The sequence below is a fragment of the Mauremys mutica genome, chromosome 3 (genome assembly GCF_020497125.1).
Source record: "Mauremys mutica isolate MM-2020 ecotype Southern chromosome 3, ASM2049712v1, whole genome shotgun sequence".
NCBI lineage: Eukaryota > Metazoa > Chordata > Testudines > Geoemydidae > Mauremys > Mauremys mutica.
The window spans coordinates 20,017,299-20,037,533 of record NC_059074.1 but is presented as its reverse complement, the minus strand read 5'-3'; the positions used below and the strand labels follow the sequence as shown (position 1 = coordinate 20,037,533).

The window sequence follows — 20,235 nt, the reverse complement described above, 5'->3', positions numbered from 1 at the left end:
AAATTGTTGTGAGGAGGTTGTGGTGTGTATTTTAGGGTTATTGCCCCCGGTTAAAAATCTCACTACATGAACATTTGTTTTTATTTCTGTCCTGCTTTTAAGCAGCTGGCTTGAACAACCATCCTCCCATTCAGTACAGCAGGTCTCTGAGTGCTCCAATGGTATATTTAAGATATTCATGGTACCTGATTCTAGCAGACAGAAAGTTTTTTTGTCTATGCCTGTCACATGGGTATATTACACAGTAGTAGACTCTGGGGGATATATCTTAGCTTTAGGACCAGTGGTTAGTTTGTAAGTCTTTGTCTGAAGAGAGCATGGCAGAGATTCAGTAAAAACTACTAAAATTTATTTTTGTCCACATATAAGGCAAGAAAACTGTGCCAACCAATCTCATCTGTAAAGTTTTTAAAGGAATCTTTACCTAAAGATTCTGCTTCCCACGTGCTTTTATTTTTGTCGGCACTAGTCCTACAAAAGGACATTGGAGGTTATGTCAGGAAAACATTATCTACTGAATTATTACCTTCAAACTATTATTGAGTATTTATTCTGTATATTAATCCCTCTGATACAATCATACCTGATTTTTCTGATTACAAATAAGGGTTGTAGAAAGTATAAAAAAGTTTCAATAAAAATAAAATTGAAAAATAAATTTAAAAAAGCATCTGATGCATGTTCAGAACTTCAGAAGCAAGTGTTCAACATACTTTACAAGCTTTAAGAAAAAGTTTTATAGAAAGAAAAGGCATCTAAATGTGATAACACTAATATGGTACCACTCACCAACACATTTTTCAGCTAGCTCCCCCAAGAAAGGATCTGACAGTTTGGGGTTCCAGTCCCTGGTATGAATTTGTAAAATGTGCTTTCTTGCCTGATAAAGAAGTATTTCAGCATTAGCAAGTAAAATCAGCAGTCAACAGTAAATCAACATATTTCAAATCACTTAGGTCACATATTCAAGAGGAGTCAATAATTATCCTAATTGCGTCAACACAATGTCACAGGAACATGTAGAAGAGTACAACACAAATTCTCAGGAGGAAAGGAAGTTTTGTGGCATAGGAAATACCTGTGTGTGCTGACTCTCTTAGTAGCAACCACTATACTTCCAATTAAGATTTTCTGCCATTATAAAACGCCTCAGTATTTAATCTTTTACAAAGATAGTTTACTATTACAGAAAAATTCCATGAGTATTACACTAAACCAATCTAATCAACTAAAACTTGATTTGAACAGCCTACACATGAAATCCAATATCAAAAATATATTAATGCAACATGTGGTTGCGAATATAAAATACTCAAACTAAGAAATGTAAAAATATGTTCACACTGAAATTACAACTCCTGTTTTGTACATATGCAATTTTCTTTATGATGCAGACAGCTAAGTGTATTTCTTCCCACATACACCTCTACCCCGATATAACGCTGTCCTCGGGAGCCAAAAAAATCTTACCGCATTATAGGTGAAACCGCGTTATATTGAACTTGCTTTGATCTACCGGAGCACGCAGTCCCGCCCCCTCGGATCACTGCTTTATCACGTTATATCAGAATTCGTGTTATATCGGGGTAGAGGTGTATATAGTTACCTATTTATATCATCATAGTACTCAGCAGCCTCGATCAGGATTGGGGCTTCACTGGGCTAGGCGTTGTACAAATCCATACAAAGATGAAGTCATTTCGCCAGACAGCTTACAGTGTAATGTGATCAAGTTACAACTGCAGTGGGAACCTTTCTGAATTTGCAGGTGTGTGTGCTTAAATTCACAGTGATAATGTTGCATAAATGTTGATTTTTTTATACATTTCCTTTTTAAAAAAAAAAGGTAAATGCTGATACACAAACACAATATTTATTTATTTTACTGCTCAGTATTACTACATTCCAGACATGCAGAATTTCAAACATATCTGTAGGCCTGGAGATTTGCAGCTAGGGTTACTGAAATGACTTTAAAGTAATTTGCAAATAACAAAACGGTTTTATGTACTTCAATATGTGATGGATGCCCTCACTAACTAAGTGACGACGGGCTTTCAAAACTTAATTCACCAAGCTTACCTTTTTTATTCGAGTCCCCAAAAGTCATGAGTCGCCAGCTCCACTATGATGCCCCCTCACTCAGAGCAGAACTACCAAAGAGCTTCAGTGGAGAATGAAGCCAGCCCAGAGAAAGATCAGTTAAGGTCTCCAATTTTTCACTTCTAAAAGTACATTGCATGGTTTTGAAAAATGAGGCATGGGGCTTTACCTTGTCCCTTCTCTGGGCCAGCTCCACACTTCAATGAGATTACAGTAGCTATGATGTCACAGCACAGAGCACACTGACTAGGGCAGTGACTCTCAACCAGGGGTACGAGTACCTCTGGGGGTACTCAGAGGTCTTCCAGGGGACAACTCATCTAGATAGTTGTCTAGTTTTACAACAGGTTACATAGAAAGCACTAGCAAAGTCAGTACAAACTAAAATTTCATATAGATAATGACTTGTTTACACTGCTCTACATATTATACAGTAAAATGTAAGTACAATATTTATATTCCAGTTGATTTATTTTATAATTATATAGTAAAATGAGAAAGTAAACAATTTTTCAGTAGGTGTGCTGTGACACTTTCATGTTTTTAAGCAAGGTGAAACTTGTTGGTACGTAAGACAAATCAGATTCCTGAAAGGGGTACAGTAGTCTGGAAAGGTTGAGAGCCACTGAAGTAGGGCACTGCAACAGACTATGAGCTGGCAAACAGACTTCAAGGGACCTAAAAAGAAGAAGGGGGAGCGTGGCTAGCAGTTTTTGAACTGAGGAATCCTCTTTGCTTAGCTAGTGGGCATTTCTATTTTTCCAATTTGATTCTATTTGGAAACTGTGTCTTAGAATGGTTTAGTAAAATATTAAATGCTTGTGTATAAGAGCCCCAAACAGGAGCGACAGAGGCCGTTTTAAAAATCCCTCACTACTAGCAAACTGCAACACAATTATTTGCTCTTGCAGATTTCAAGAATTCTGAGCTTTGCGTCCAGTTCCATGCTACTTCTGTCAAAATGGATGAAACCATAACTATAATAGAATCAGAAAGTTAGTCCAGTGTTAATGTTTGCATAGTACTTTGAAGATATATAACACTGTGCAAATTGCTGTGTATTATCAACTTGTTAAACTCTCAAAATGTTTAATTTTGTGATGAAATTTCTCATGTTTAGTCTCAGATGAAAGCTGACACTTCCAGTGAGGAGTCTGAGGTAGAGGAAGATTGTACTTTGTTGCTATGGTTTGCCTGGAGAGAGTCTTCTGCAAACCTGAGACAACAGGAAAGAGGGCCTACTCAGTCTGCTGCTATAGATTGTTTTGGAGAAATTTCAATAAATTTAGTTGAGCTGTTTGAGTTGTAAGAACATATGTCCTATCTCCGAGCCATTAAAATGTCTTTTTTTGCTTGAATGACTTTTAAAACATTTTTAAAACTTTAAATGTACTATTAACTGAATATTGCAAAGAGGGTAAGTGCCTTTGAGATGTCTAAAGAATTATAGTTTCCAAATAAATAAATACCACACTAACAAAAAGGACTAGCAATGGACAAACTGTTACCATTTTTGAAAACATATCAAATGCTATTTGATAGAGATCTGTGTCAAATATGCGGATCTTCAGAGATACCTACTTACTTCACTCTAGAAATTTTTACATTATCCCTTTGTAACTTTTACCTTTTGATCAGGCAGGTTGAAAAGAAATTCCCTGTCAAAACGACCAGGTCTCCTGAGTGCCGGGTCTATAGATTCAAGTCTGTTTGTAGCACCAATTACGACAATTTCTCCTCTATTATCCAATCCATCCATGAGGGCAAGTAGGGTAGACACTATAGAGCTAGAAGAAAGTTTTCAAAAACAATTTTTTGTAATTATCATCAAGGTCTCCTACATCATAGGCCATCAAGGTTGTCAAATTAAGTTATGGTTTCAGAGTAGCAGCCGTGTTAGTCTGTATCCGCAAAAAGAACAGGAGTATTTGTGACACCTTAAAGACTAACAAATTTATTTTAGCATGAGCTTTCGTGAGCTGCAGCTCACGAAATTAAGTTATGCCGTCCTCCGCGGGCCGCCCTATGGGGTCATAGCACTGTCCAGTATCACTGCAGACAGAGTTTGCAAGGTGGTCTTGAAAAGGCATTGCATGGGCATGAGTAATCATAACTTAGTCATAAACAGGGCTTTTAGTGACCCTTTACACCACGCTGGATCTTTCACCTGGTGTAAAAGTGCCAGAGGAGGGGCAAGGATCTAACCCAAGAAATAATCCAAATGAAGCTTTAAAAAAAGCTATTTTAAATTTACCAAAATAAAAACATAACCCGCAGTAGTATATTAAAAACATTACCTGTGAATCTGGTCTTGTCTACTAGAACGAACTGGGGCCAAACCATCTATTTCATCAAAGAAGATTATAGCAGGTCTCATCAAGTATGCCTGGTAGGTAGAAACAGGAATGGATATTAGCTGTTAATTCCAATTTCTTCTGCAATGGAGTAAAAACAAATTCTCTTCACTATGTGCTGGTAACACTTCCACAGGCTGTATGTTAAAAGCTTGCATTGGGATGCTTTTTTAAACCCAGGTCTGAGAATAAATCTGAACTTTAACAAATAAAGCAAAAAAAGTTAGACTGTATTTTCCTTTACCTAAGGAAGATGGCACCAGTGCCATGGTTTTCCTGCACTCTTGAACAATCCCAAACAGCGTGGCACTGATTCATAATGTGAGAATCTGCATTTAGATGACTGAATTCTCAATGCCTGGAGCAATGCAGGAGATCACATTTTTGTAACTGTTTTAAATGTTTATTTTTGAATTTTTTGTTTTGGTTTTTAGAATATAAAATTACAATAAATAACCATAACAAAGAAAAAAGTATAATACTGAGATAAAATATCAGAACAATGAAATCAAGGGACTAAAGCACAGGAGAGAAAAAATGACATGGTGGGATTAAAATACATTCTTGTAAAACAAGAATATGACCCCCAGATACATTCATTTAACTTGTGATATACATTTCTTCCTCTCATACAAAGCTGTTTCTGCTACTGCTGTAAACCATTTTCTTATGCTAGGTTCTGAGCCTCATTTCCAGTATCTAAATTACTCTTGCAATCATAGTATTTATTTAACCTATACTCAACACTCTAGATTATTCTTCTATTACTTTACAAGTGTAACAAACACAATCAGTTTGTCATGTTTTAGTAGCTGCTGGGTTTGTAGATCTTTACAAATCTAAAGATATAAAAACAAGTTCAGAAATGGGCATTGTATGTCCAGAAATGTGGCCTTTTTTCCTAAGAAAATAAGTAAAGGGAATCATTCTTGTTTTGCTATACAGCCAGCCTTTAAGTAAAAAAAGGGTACTTTCTGACTTTTTTTCTTCAAATAGTAGAACATTTCCAAAATATATACATATAGTCTCCACTTGAGCAAGAGTATTTCCAACATAGTTAACTGACAGTTAAGTATTACATTTAAAAAAAAAAAAAAAAGCACAACACAACTCAAAGAGAAAATTCAAAGCAAGAAAAAAAGCATTGTTTTGCCTTTAATGCTCTTCTATGAGTCATGAAGACAGCCTCCATAATCTTTTTTATTTGCTTGTGTTTTATATTAGAAATACAGGGTGGAATTTACAAAAGCCCTTGGCCTAATATTGGGGCAGAGTTATGACAGTGCTGATCACTTCTGAAAATCCACTCAGTCCACATTTCTCTCTTCTTGCTCAAGTACTACGGAAAACTTTGGAGGAATTGGAATGTGACTTCACATCAGACAAACTTGAGTTTCAGTGCCACTGGCTCTGAACTTCTGAGAGAAGCAATATCAACAACCAATAGCATCCCTACGTCCTCCTGGGAAAGTTGCATCTTTCATCCTTCTGTCATACCATATTCCCATTTTTAACAAGAATGGCAAATCCTCCAAGAATAGAAAGTTTTAAGATCAGACTTGATGTTTTTGTTTTACGTTAGAAGCAAAATAATTTTAAAAGCTCTTTGAGGAGATGAAGGGCATAATTTTTTGTTTTGCTCTGCAGTCAGATTAAGTAAAAAAGGTACTTCCTGATTTTCCACTAGCACTTTTTATTGTCTGAAGTCTCTCCCCCGCCCCTCACAGCCTTACCTGGAAAACATTAAGAAATTAAAAGTCTAAGTCTCTTAATTATAGAAAGCATTGTATTTTTCTACAGTATTATATTTGCTTAAACTAAGTACCTATATCTGAAACCTGCATTTGTGCAAGAGATTGGATTCCGCTGTTTTACCTGAATCTCTCCCCTCTCCATCATCCTCTCTAGCTGAATGAGTAAAGTATTGGTCATACTAAAAAGTGTCTGAAGCGTACTCTCAAAAACACAATTCTCAAATCAATCTTTACCATAGTATATGCCCTGAATATGCCAGCCAGACGCCAGGTCAATGATTCAAATCATTCTGTTGTGATTTCTACCCACACCCACCACGACAACTATGATACTAGTAGTCCTGGACAGGTCAGGAAGCTGCCTCTTATATTGTTTTTTAATATATCCTGATTGATAACACTTAGATACAATGCAATATCATTTCATCACCATTCCTCTATGTTTTCATCTAAATTTAAAACTCTAGCAAATCCTGCCCCCTGTACTGTAACTTATATAAAAGTTTCCTTTTATCCAAAGACAATTTTGGCTCCATGAAACACATTGAAATGAAAAATATTATACGGAAAAAAATATATCAAAAGTATCTGAACATCTTCCAACCTGATCGAAGAGGAGACGAAGTTGCCGCTCAGATTCACCAACCCACTTGCTGAGACAGTCTGCTCCTTTTCTCATAAAGAACGCCACCTTTTTGTCTCCTTGACTGCATTCATTAGCTAGAGCTCTAGCTACCAAGGTTTTCCCTGTTCCAGGAGGACCATAGAATAAACAGCCCCTGAAGATAAATGGATCAATATTATAGTCACAAATTTATTTTATGTCTCTTGAAAAACTTCTTCAAGATAGGGAGCCCAGAGAAGAAAAAAAAAAGACTAATCTTTTCATCATTACTTGGCACATTTAAGCTGATCTTACAAAATCTAAGATGCCACAAACTAAAAGAAATGAAAAACTATTAAGCTGAGTCTTGTATTTTGTAATATTATTAGTTTTTTCTTCCTCATTTAAAATTGCGTACATCAGAATTCAATTTTGTTTCTGCATATGTTTCATTAGGGGAGGGGGGCCTTTAATTTTTGTTTTTACATGAACCTCAATATTTTTAACAGCCTTCTTATAAAGCATGTATGGTCCTTTCATATCTTCAACTGATCACTTTCTTCTTTACAAATAAGTTTTGACTAGTGCCAGCATGACAGAAACAATACAGCTAGGGATTCAAGTCGCTCTGTACACTTAACAACGTTGTCAATTAAGTTCTATTCACAGAAAAACACGTTTATACTACCTGCTAATTTTTTTATTTTGCAACTTGGTTAAGTCAGAACAGCGTCTTTCACTTAAGACTCTCAGGCAGGAGGCAATTAATCATTTAAAGAATTTTCATGATCTCCAACTGGTTCCTCCCATTAGTTTCCCCTACCCAGCTGAATCCTTCAATAGCAGAATGTCTGTTTTAGTACTTGGTTAAGCCAGCACAAAATTAGTAACAAAAAGAGTTTGAGAGACTTGGCTGCCTCAAGTTCATTCAAAACCTGCTGGCAAAATCATCTCTTGCCCATTGCTTCAACACTGTTATCTGGCCATCAGTCATATCACAGACTCTATTCCACTGTGCATTAAACTTACTGTCCTTGTTTCAAGGCCCTGTATCACACACAGCCTTGACTAATTGTCTCATCTGGCCTCTTCTAGTGTCCCCTCAACCCTGCTCTGTCAATGATACCAGTTCAATAACCCTTTTGTCTCCTTTTTCCAGAATTGTCTCCATGTCGTCATGCTGCTGATTATGACTGGAAACATGCTTCCAAAATGAATGTCAAACCTCCAACCCTCACCTCACCTCATTGAAAACAAAAAGTTCACTTCTGCAGCAGCCTGCAAAAAAATATTTCTCTAAATAAACCACAAAGAAATATACCTGCCACCTGCAAGTAAAAGAGAATTTATTTCTGCAATCCACATCTTCTTGCCTCTCTAATACTGGTGTATAGTATAATCCTCATTTGTCTATCCATCTATTTACCTTGTGTGGTCTTCAGAGAAAGGACCGGTCTTCTACATGTTATCCTATTAAGTACTTTTAGGGGGTGCAATGAAATTAAAAAAAAAAAAAAGGCAACAAAGAATAAATCCACCTACCTTGGTGGCTGTATTTTGAATTTTTCAAAGATTTCTGGATAGAGAAGAGGAAACACTACCATTTCCTTTAATGCATGGATATGATGGCTCAATCCACCTATGCTATCAAAACGAACCTAAGAAAACACAAAACATGTAAAGCAACAACTTTTTATTTTTAACATAGCATGTATGCAAATATGTATGTAACTAGATAACATATATGCAAAAATGAATGTACTAAAACAGTAAAGTTTTCTCAAACATAAAAATTCAAATAAGAATCCACTGACTTTTAGAAACGCAATTATCTTTAAAGATAACCAGCAGAAAAAATATATACTGTGAATATGATGTATATATATGCTTCTTTATGATGTATTTCACCAGAGAATTACACACAGACTAAAAGCAAGTGCTTTCTGGCCCAAAATTGGTATATGGACATCACTGGGTGAACAGATAGACTAGTTAACAACAACACATTGAAAGTTTATTTTGCATTCACTTCAACTCTGATTTTCATTAAGCTGCCAATTAGGATTTCTGATTAATCTTCATTATCTCAAATGCATAATTATAAAAAAAGAGACAAGTCTTAACAAATTTTACCGATTTGTCAAGAATCATTGGATCAACATCTGCCAAACTTGCACCAACTTTTACTCGTTCTCGCAGGATTCCACTGGTTAAGTCTTCTGCTCTGAAATTCATAGGCAGACATCTGTTCGACAAACGCAAGCAATTTAGGTTGATATTGAATATATCAGCAATAAAACAAGTAAAGATGGCTGTAACTGTCAGAACTAGAAGATTAAGATACTAGTGCAGCTATCCCTCTCAAGCAAAATCAACATTAAGCTAAACAAATTTGTTCCTGTCTCCTTCAACTTAATCCAACATATTTAAAATTATGATTCTTAAAACTACAAAGCAATTTTCAATAACAGCAGTTAAATTCATTAGGTTAAGATAACAGAAATGAAAAAGAAAGAACAAAAGTAGAGACTCTCCTATGGATCACTAAGGATGAAGAATAGTGAAAAAACATACATGCCAGGGCTGTCAAAGTAATCAAAATTAAAGAGGACTAGAATGACTAAAATGGTGTTCTTTAGTAATGACAGCCTGACGTACAAGAGGTTCCTAAGATACAATGAAGATAACTTTATGATTCAAGAAGCAGAGACCCAACAACAAAACCTGTACTAAGATATATTTCTTAACCAACAAAGAGAACACCCAATCCAACCAGATGGAAACATGGAAACAAAGAAGAGCCTTATAATTAAGCAATCACAGTTACTTAAAGTGGTAAGGAAAGGGTTCACGGAAAGCAGCAGTAAAGAAAAACAATTACCGTATATACTCATTCATAAGCTGAATTTTTTTAGTAAAAAAAGGAAGCACCAGAGAAGGTGGTCGGCTTATGAACGGCTATAGAAAGGGAGAGGTGGGACACAGCCCCTCCCCTCAACAGATGGAGCAAGGAGAGGCACCACAGCCAGTAGAGCCAGAAGCGAAGAGGCGGGGCCAGAGTCTCTCCGCTTCTGGCCACGCTGCTCTCCCCCCAGCCTCCAAAACAGCTGCAGCTCCAGGGCTAGCAAGCTGCAGCCGTGCCGCTTGGCCCCGCCCCCCAGAGCGTGCTGCAGCTGTGCCACCCAGCCCAGCCTGCTGGAGCAGGCTGCGGCTGCACCGCCAGGTCTGGCCCACTGGAGCAGGCCAGAGACATCCTCCCCTGGCCCTCCCCAGATAAGGTGGGAAGGGATGAGATTGGGAGACTGTGGGGGTCCCGGGGTAGGGGTGGGGTCATGTGGGGGGTGGTCACAAGGGTTACACCCCTGACTCCCAGCTTCTCCCCCCCAAAAAATTTCCCCACCAGTTGCTTTCCCGGCGCGTCAGGGTAAACAGCTGGCGCGCCAGGACACTTTGTTTACTTAGGTTTACCTCCATGCCTGAGGACGCTCAAGGTAAACAAACCATCTCGGCCCACCAGCAGCTTATCCTGATGGCCCAGGAGCCAAAGTTTGCTGACTCCTGAATGACAGGGTCGGCTTATGAACGGGTTATAAAAAAATTCCATTTTTACTTATCCATCTGGGGGGGGGAGGGGGAGGAAGGGTGTCGGCTTATAAATAAACCGATTTATGATCAAGTATATATGGTAATATATTTGTATATTTTATATAGATATAGATATATAAATAATATTGTAATATCTGTTCAGGAACTAAAACAAGCCCCCCCCCCGCCATATTCTTCTGTTGTAAGTTAAATTTATTGAAGTTTCATAGGCAAGAGAACTTTTCTAAATAGTTTGCTGAATCAAACTATAGCTTTTCACACTAACTAGAATATTACACCATAATTCTGCTTTTTCCTGCCAGGTCCATATAAACTGGCCCTCACAAAAAGACTCAGAAAGTTGTGATACCTGTTCCTTGCTCTGGCCATGCTCTTAGACTTTCTCCTTTCAAAGCGTTCTTCGTCTGAAGAGGTTGTATCACTGCTATGAATGGCATGTTTCTTTCTCCTATTTAAAGAACAAAATAAACATGCAGCTAATAATGCATTTCACTTTTTTTAAATGTTAAAACAAAATAAAAAGAATTTATGTAACAGCACTGTTCAAGTCTAGCAAACATTTTAGCAACTTTTTTCCCATAAATAGTTGGCATATCAAAACAATCTGTGAGGGAAATTTCTGTCTTCTTATATTGTTCCACTGATGTCTGATTCCAACTTGAACATTTCTGAGAGGGAAGAAAGCCCTAGGGACATGTAGCTCATTCCATATCACCAAAATGGAAAAGTGAGCTATAATATCAAATATTTTGAGAGTTTAAGGTTTCTGATAGACCTGTCATCTGATAAAACCTCCAAGCTACATCGCTCATCTCTCTCTGAAGCTAATAGAACAAAAACATCAAGAGTGTAACATCTTAGCTATTTAAATTCCTTTTTTAAATTCCAAAGTTCTTATAAGTCTTATAGTTAGTTTCTTTTTCTAAACGCTTTTCATACTGAATATTAAAAAAAAATTTAGAAATTGTTTATATTGTACTTGCAATTCTGAAGTAAAGAAAAATAAAATGTGCAATACAGGTTATTCTTCAAAATCCATACAGGTAACTTCTCTTCATTTTAGTACCGTAATCTAGAGAATTCTTTGAAAAGATTGGGAGCTGTATTATATCCTAGACATAAACATATAAAAATAGACAAATGCAGTTTGAATTTAGACTGCTAAAAAAAGTCGTTTCATTTATATTTGTATGAAATAACAGAAACATCTGGCTGCTGGACAGAGTAGCCAGAGATGTAATTCTCAAGGATCTCTCAGTGGATATAGAATTCTATCACCTATATGAATATGGTAATCTGCATTTGTTCAGCTATTCAAGCTGAGACACAAATAAAGCCAGCCAAGTTCAACAGTCTGATCACCAAGAGAAATCAGACAGGAAAGTATGTCACTATGGTGAGTTTTTATGGAAGACTCTACAACAGCATTAAACAGGATAAAATGGAAAGGCAAAATAGACCAGAAAAAGTTGCAGGGAGGCAGTGATCAGTGTCTTTGGTATCCTTGCCATAAATGTGGAATCTAAGAGAAATTAATACCATCTTAAAGAGGATGATGGCTTAAATATATAATGCCTCCAACCTGTCTTTTTTCTTACCGACACAAGGAAAGTACAGAGAAGAAATGGTTACTTATCCTGTGCAGTAACAGTGGTTCTTTGAGATGTCTCTCTCTACGGGTGCTCCACTCTAGGTGTGCTAGCGCACCCAGCACCTTTGATCAGAGATTTCTCATAGAAGAGTTTGTTAGGCCTGCACATGCATGCTAGTCAGCCTCATGCCATTGTTACACTGCACTGCACAGGCCAACCGACCTCAAATCCTTCTCTACCGCAAAGCTCCATAGCAGAGAACTCCAATGCAAACGGGAAGGAGGGTAGGTAGTGGAGCAACGATAGGGACCCACATCTTGAAGAATCACAGTTACTGCACAGAGTGAGTAACCATTTCTTTGAGTAGTATCCCTACGGGTGCTCCACTCTAGTGAATACCAAGAAATTCCCTTTAAGACAGGGGCAGCTTCGGAGTCGAGTCCAGTATCAAAGAAACTACAGCTTAGCCAAATACAGTATCAGCAGTGTCACAAGTTATAGCATAGTGTTCAGCAAACGTATGTATAGACACCCAAGTAGTAGCCTCACATATCTCAATATGGGAATATTCTTGAGGAATGCCATGGAGGTGGAAATGGACCTTGTAGAATGAGTATGTATATTCAGAAGTGTTTGAATATCACACCATTCATAGCTAGAATTAGTGGAGCCAGATATACACTTGGAAAGTTTTTGATTAGAGATTGCAGACCCTTTTGACTTATCTGCTTGCAAAGCAAATTATCTGTGGGTCTTTCTGAAGGGTTCTGTCCTATACAAACAGAAGGACAGGGCTCTCCTGATGTCCAGGGTGTGCAGCAGTGCCTCCTGGTTATCTAGATGCAGTTTGGGTTGGAAGACTAGAAGATGAATGGGTTGGTTAATATGAAACTCAGAAGAAACTTTAGGTAAAAATTTGGGATGGGGTTGCAGTGTGATCTTGTCCTTAAAAAAAAAACAAAAAAAACAAATACTGTAAAAGGGGGCATGCCATCAGGGCCCCTATTTCCCCAACCTGTCATGTCAATGTGATGGATATCAGGAATGCCTTCTTCACTGATGAACAGAGCAGTGAGCAGATAGCCATCAACTCAAACAGTAGTCTCCTGAGGCATTTACAAACCAGAATGAGGTCCCAATCAGGAGCTGGACTGGTGGATAGAGGTTTCCAAGTCCCCTGAGGAATCTCGCTGGTGTTGGATCAGCAAAAACAGAATAATGCTCTGTTGGGGGGAGGGAGAGCCATGATGGCTGCCAGGTGGACTCTTATGGAGCTCATCAAAACTCCTGAACTTTTGAGTCAGGATGTAGTCTAGTATACTTTACAGCAATGAGGTCAAACCAACAGACAAATCTGTAGCCTTTGCTCTTTCAAGTGCAGTTTGCACAGTTTCCTGCTATGCTGTTACAAAGCCACAAGCAGCGGAAGCTCCCCAATGATGTTAGATGCTTGCTTAAAGCTGCATTGCTCTATATTACCAATTGTATTCATGCAGTTAATGTAAGGAGTGAGTGAGACAGTGAATGTGACAGCCAATGGCAAAACAAAGAAGCAAATATCGCCATCTATGGAACCACGGTATTATCTTGGTAAAGGTATAAATCTGGAGACGGGCGGCCAGGTAGGGTACCAATAAGGAAATGTAATAGCACGCTAAACTTGGAAACGGCATGGAAGCCCTCCCATAGATCCGAAGGGACTTTGGGGACTCTTGTCACCTGGTGGTCTATCTCCAGGCAGCTGATGCCTGGCCAGTCTCAGCCACCTGCAAATTCAAAACCAACACCTGCACTTGCAGCCTGCCAACATGAATGAGTTGTGTTTGTGTCTGAGTATAATTGCACAAATAAGGGAAACAAATCAACCCTCAGTGCTGCTCGAATTCGACCTCTGTCTGTGTTTATTTGTCTGGTTCCAAGAATGGGTAACAAAATCTTGTCCATTTTTAAGAGTCTGTGTAGCAAGTAGACTGTTTCCTGCTTTGTAGTAGTACTCTTACTTCCTCGGAGCAGGTAAGTCTCTAATCCTGTGAATCATCTACCAATCATGTTTTGAAAAGAAGCACTGTGAGTTTGGGGTGAAGGATCATCCCGCCTTCCTCGGAGAGGAAATGAGGAGCGGCATGAAGAGTGATTGGTGACCAAACAGCCAGCTGTATCAGGTAAGGAAACCACATTTGTCTGTGCCAAGTCATAACTATTAGTATGACTCTGGCTTTGTCTTTTCTTTTTATTTTGAGCATAACTTTGGCTTTTAGAGGAGTTGGTGGGAATGTACACAGGAGAGTTGACGATCAACAAAGGTGAAAATCATCCACCAAGGATTTGTGACCCAGTCCACCTCTTGAGCAAAACTGGGTACATGTCTTGTTTAACTCTGTGGCAAACAAGTCTATCTGAGGGGTGCCCCATTGATGGAATATGTGATGTCATATGCTGGGGTCTATTTTCTACTCATGGTCTTGGAAGAAGCACCTGCTGAGTTCATCCATAGTCACATTCTCAACCCCTGCGAGATAGGCCACTGTGATGACTATCTGGTTACATATGCACCAATTTCAAAGCTTGACAGTCTTGGCGCAGAAGGAGGGGGATCTTGCTTCTCCCTGCCAACTGATGTAAAACATGCATGATATGTTGCCCGTTATGACTTTTATGTGTTTGACCCTGATAAATGGTAAAAACTGGAGACGGGGCATCTTACTGCTCTTAGTTCCAGTAGCAGCATGGTCTCTTGCAATGTCCACTCATCCTGGGTCGTGTGAGTGTTTAGATGCACTTCCCACTTTAGCAGAGAGGCATCCATCACTATGATGACCGTCCGTTGTGGCAGGATGTGCAAATGTAACTCCTGCACACACATTGTGATGGTCATTCCATCAGTTGAGGGATTGTTTTACAGAAGTGGGTAGGAAAAGAAGCATATTTAAATGGGGTCTGGTGAATAAACAGTCTGAGACACCCTTGAAGACAGCATGTTCTGAGTTTTAAAGGTGCTGGCTGCCACATGCAGCAACTGAAGACTGTTCTTGACGAGTCTGGGGACTGAACTTATCTATGTTGGCTATGCTGGAAAGGACCACAACGCTGTGCAGAGGAAGGTAGGGTCTTCCTGTTACTGAATCAAAGATGTACCTGCACGGGGTCAAAGTGAAATTTTGAATATTCAATTGAATGCCGAATTCGTGGAAGAAGTTACCTGAGCCATCGGTTCCAGAGAGCGACCTTTCAGCAGCCACTTGTCCAGGTATGGGACTACTAAAATACATTTCCTATGGCTGCACTGCTACTTCTGACATAACTTTTGAAAAGCAACTTGGGGCAGACGACAGTCAAAAGGGGAGTACTCAGTATTGAAAGTGGTCCGGGACAACAGTGAAACGTAGGTGTGACATTGGCAGATCAGAGTGTATTCAGTCCAATTCACTTGTATATTAGTATAGATCAAACTGATTGTTGAAAGTAGAAGAGTGCATTTGATGTTTAGACTTCATGAAACTAATGGGAGATTATTTGCGCTGTTTTCACTCATCCTGTTATAATGTAGTAGCAAACATTTACATTGTGTATACCCCTGTAACTAAAATAATCCATCAAAGGAGGATTGTGGAATGCTAATGAAAGACTTCAACAGAAAAGTGCTAATTCCAAAGGAAGTGGCCATTATGTGTGATAACCAGAGGTCAAAGACTCAAAGTGCATTCCTCACTCACTCACTCACCAAAGGAAAAGCCCACATGGGATCAGCTGGTTTTCTGTCAGAAGAAGTTATAAGATCTTTCATCTCTGGATTGTCTGGACTCTTACAGGGAAATGTACCAGATGCAAAGCAAAGGTCCACAGAGACAATCAGGGTACCCTGAAAAGACTGCAACCATTTGGAATTACAAACTGTGACTCACCCGGGGAGGCGAGGGTAGCTCAGTGGTTTGAGTATTGGCCTGCTAAAACCAAGGTTGTGAGTTCAATCCTTGAGGGAGCCACTTAGGCATCTGGGGCAAAATCAGTACTTGGTCCTGCTAGTGAAGGCAGGGGGCTGGACTCAATGACCTTTCAGGGTCCCTTCCAGATCTATGAGGTATGTATATCTCCACATATTTTTTTTTATTTTAACCTCTCAATAATTCATTTCCTTTTCTTAGCTAATAAATCTTTATAGTTAATTTACTATAGAACTGGCTGCCAGTGTTGTCTTTGTTTTAAGATCTGGAGTACAATTAATCTAGGGTAGGCAACTGGTCTCTTGGGACTGGAAACAACCTGATGTGGTGTGATTTTTGGTTTAACTGACCATTATCACCAAGTTCAATTTGTCTGAGTGGCCTGATAGACTGGAGAGTTTAAAGGGATTGACTGTGACTCCATAGTAAGACTGGTATAGCTAATGATCCAACCAGCAGATCAAATTCAGTGATGAATCCTGTTCATGTGCCACCTGTGGCATGTTGCACATAAGCTAAGAAGACATTAGTTACTGGCTTGATGAAATCTAATTAAAGAACATATCACCAGCTTGGGATGTCTGCCCTGTTTTCTGGCAGTCTGCCCTGAGGCAGGCACTCTCAGTTGTGAGCCACTCCAGACACCAAGAATAGTTTGTGGATGGGTGGATCACAATATGGAAATATGCATCTTGAAGGTTGAGGGCTGAAAACCAATCCCCTTACTCTAGTGACAGGATAATCACCGCAGGTCACCATTTTGAATTTGTGCGCATTCACATAGTGTTGTGTGGCCTCAAATCTGAGATAGGTTTCCAACCTCCACACTTTTTTGGTACCAGGAAATATCTTGAATAAAATCCCTTTCCTCTGTGGTGCATGGGGTTTGGTTCTATAGCTCCCAAGTGTGAAAGAGTCTATTTCTTGACGAAGCAAGCTCTCATGAGAGGGGTCTCTGAAGAACAACAGGGAATGGGGGTTTGTTGGTTAAACTGGATGGTGTATCCTGTTGAGATGATCTCCAAAACCCACTTGTCTGTAGTGACTGACTCCCAAGTGCTCCTGAAGTGGTAAAGGTGGTCAAGGCAGGTGACTCAGTGCAGCTGGAGAGGATGAGGATGGTAGTTCAGGCCCTCAACCAGCCTGTCAAAATTCTGCTTGGAGGTGGAAGGGTGCGATGTGGGAGGCTCAGAAGTAGACAGTTTCCTTCACTGGAATCTCTGTGTCTTTTGATGCTGTTCACATGGCTTCTGGGAGGTAAGGAATTGAGCAGGATGGGATCTCTGAGCTGTCTGGGACTTGTTGAACTTTCTCTTGTAGGTGGGTGTATAAATACCAAGAGAAAGTAAGGTATCCCTAGAGTCTAACGTTTGCAGAGAGATTTATCCATGCCGTCCACAAACAACTTAGACCCATCAAAAGGAAGGTGCTCCACCATATTCTGTACGTCTTTTGGAAATCCAGATAGTTCAAGCCGGAAAGTCCTTCTCATAACTACCACTGTAGCAATCAGATGGGCGGCAGTATCAGCGACATCGATGGAGGCTTGTAGACATATTGCGGAGGGCCAGCTACTTGCCAGAACAACTGCATTAAGTTGATCCCTGAGCTCTGCTGGTAAGTGGTCAACAAAAGAGTTTTGGTATATTTTTGTGATTGAATTTTGCCATTTGCACCTGGTAATTGGCAATTTTAAATTGGAAGGACACGGAGGAATAAGATTTCCTCCTCAGTAGGTCTAGACGTTTGTGGTCTTTTTCATGAGGCATGTTTTTAGCATAGTGCTGCCTTTCATGTTCATTAACTGCATCGATTGCCAAGGAGTTAGGTGATGGATGAGAAAATAAAAATTCGGAGTCCTCTGCTGGAAGATAATACCCCTTATCCACTCTCTTGCATGCAGTAGCTGGAGTGTGCCAGATCTTCGCTGTGTCCAGAAGAGCTTCATTGACAGGCAAAGCTAAGTGGGCAAAGGTAGGTGAATAGAGGATATCAAGCAGCTTATGATGAAGTTCTTTAACTTCCTGGAAAGAGAACCGCAAGGAGTCAGCAATTCTCTTGACCAGAACTTGGAAGTGCTTAAAATCATCCACCAAGGATGGACGAAGAATCATAACAGCTTCATCCAGAGACAATGATGAAATAATAGGAGAGACCTCTTCATCAGTATTAGTGGCCTGCTCCTCAAAAGATTCCGCTTGAGGGTCATGTCTTCGGGAGGGAGCAAGTGATGCAGGTTGCCTCTCTCTGAGGAGTGATGATTATGGCCTTACCAAATTCACAGCAATGAAAAACACGTTACAGACCGTGAAATCTGGTCTTTTGCACGCTTTTACCCTTTACTATACCGATTTCACAGGGGAGACCAGAGTTTCTCAAATTGGGGGTCCTGACTCAAAAGGGAGTTGTAGGAGGGTTGCAAGGTTCTTTTAGGGGGGATTGTGGTATTGCAACCCTTAGTTCTGTGCTGACCTCAGAGTTGGGTGGCTGGAGAGTGGCAGCTGTTGGCTCTCTGAAGGCAGTGCCTCGCCAGCAGCCGCACAGAAGTAAGGATGGCAATGCCATATAATGCCATCCTTACTTCTGTGCAGCTACTGGCAGTGGCTCTTTGTTGGCTGCTGGCTGGGAGCCCAGCTCTGCAGGCTCTCCAGCTACCCAGCTCTGAAGGCAGCACCGTCATCTGCAGCAGTGCAGAAGTAAGGGTAGCAGTACCGCAACCCCTCCTACAATAACCTCGCACGCCCCCACAACTTTTTTGGGTCAGGACCCCTACAATTAAAATACTGTGAAATTTCAGAATCAAGTAGCTGAAATCATGAAAAATGCTATTTTTAAAATCCTAGGACCACGAAATTGACCAAAATGGACCATGAATCTGGTAGGGCCTACTGATGCACAACGCCCTGTAGAATTGTTGGCAATAGGCCAGCCAAAGGTCCTAATATGGCCAAGAAAGAGGTGCATAAGATGGAGGTGGCACCCACAGGTGCTCATACCAGCGAGATGTTGGTTGCAAATTTTTACCATGAGTAGTTATAGTTTCATCAGAGACTTCTGGAAAGAGGCCTCTATAGGAGTGAGAGAACCCTGAGTTGATATTTGAGACACCAAGGCAAGGTCTTCATCAGCATCCTTTTCCTCAAACTCACTCTGGAATAATGGAGCGCCTGGAGATCTGAGGTGAAACCACTGGTACCAGGTGAACCTCAGACGATATTGATGTTCTCAGTACTGACAGCATGTTGGAGCCGAGCAGCAGAAAATCTGGTGTCTCCGATTCAGCCAGGTCTCGGAGAAAATGGAACTCCTGTGAGTGTGTCATGGGTACTGAGTCTGCAGTCTCCACCAAGGTGATGGTGGCTGAGGGCGCTAACAGTACCATGGGTCTCGGGTGCTCCAAGGGAAATGTATTAGGAGCCCGAGAGGGCTTCTTCAATATCGAGGAAGAGTTCTTCTTGCCATCTTGGTCTGCTAACAGTACTAATGATTAAAGAAAGCTTTGCAGTCTTTCAGTCTAACGGTGCCCTGGGTACCTGAGGAACCAGCAGCCTCATGGGTACCCAATTGGAGAACAGATGGTGCCAGAGTGACTAAAGACACAGACAGACACAGAAAGACACAGACAGACAATCAATCTCGGCTTTTTAGAGGTAGATTCCCTACCTGGTGAGCCCAGAGCATGGTCCTCGAAGGACTTCTGAGAGGAGTCTTGCGTCTTCCTCCTAGATGCCTTGGAGGAGTGGGGCTCCAATATTATGGAGGCAGAAAATTTTCTTGGAGACCAGTGTACAGATGGAAACTCTTGGCCCAGGTCACAAGCCAGGCATAGAGAGCTCTCAGTCATGAGGAGACAACGTTTTATCTCCCTGTTTTTTCTGGCTCTGGATTTCAGTGCTAGACAGATGTGTTTTCCCCCCAAGGCAACAGAAGCAGCAGGAGTACCCATCACAGGTTCACCTCCCAGCACAACAGACACCATTTGAAGCTGGGAGAACTGGGTAGAACATCCCAGTGAACAAGCACTACTAACTAGTATCTATCTAAATATAATATATAATAGAGAATTTTTTTTTATTTTGAAAACTAGGAAGCTAAAACTACTACTACTTACTAAATAACTAAAACCAAGGGTTCTCAAACCTCACTGCACCGCGATCCCCTTCTGACAATAAAAATTACTTCACGACCCCAGGAGGTGGGACCGAAGCCTGAGCCTGCTCAAGCCCCACTGCCCTGGGCGGGAGGGCCAAAGCCCGAGCCCCACTGCTCCGGGCAGGGGGG

At 40.3% G+C, this 20,235-nt stretch overlaps 1 protein-coding gene across 1 annotated transcript in view; it reads right to left on the bottom strand.

The window, feature by feature from the left end:
- The window catches only part of ATAD2B (ATPase family AAA domain containing 2B), a 149,764-nt gene that overhangs the window by 88,015 nt on the left and 41,514 nt on the right, over nt 1-20,235 (bottom strand). The window contains exons 9-15 of the mRNA XM_045011276.1: nt 10,771-10,869; nt 8,949-9,060; nt 8,358-8,473; nt 6,816-6,990; nt 4,401-4,489; nt 3,731-3,890; nt 790-880 (exon numbers count right to left, since the gene is read on the bottom strand). Of these exons, the coding sequence (XP_044867211.1) occupies nt 790-880; nt 3,731-3,890; nt 4,401-4,489; nt 6,816-6,990; nt 8,358-8,473; nt 8,949-9,060; nt 10,771-10,869 (842 nt within the window). The remainder of the gene's footprint in view (nt 1-789; nt 881-3,730; nt 3,891-4,400; nt 4,490-6,815; nt 6,991-8,357; nt 8,474-8,948; nt 9,061-10,770; nt 10,870-20,235) is intronic.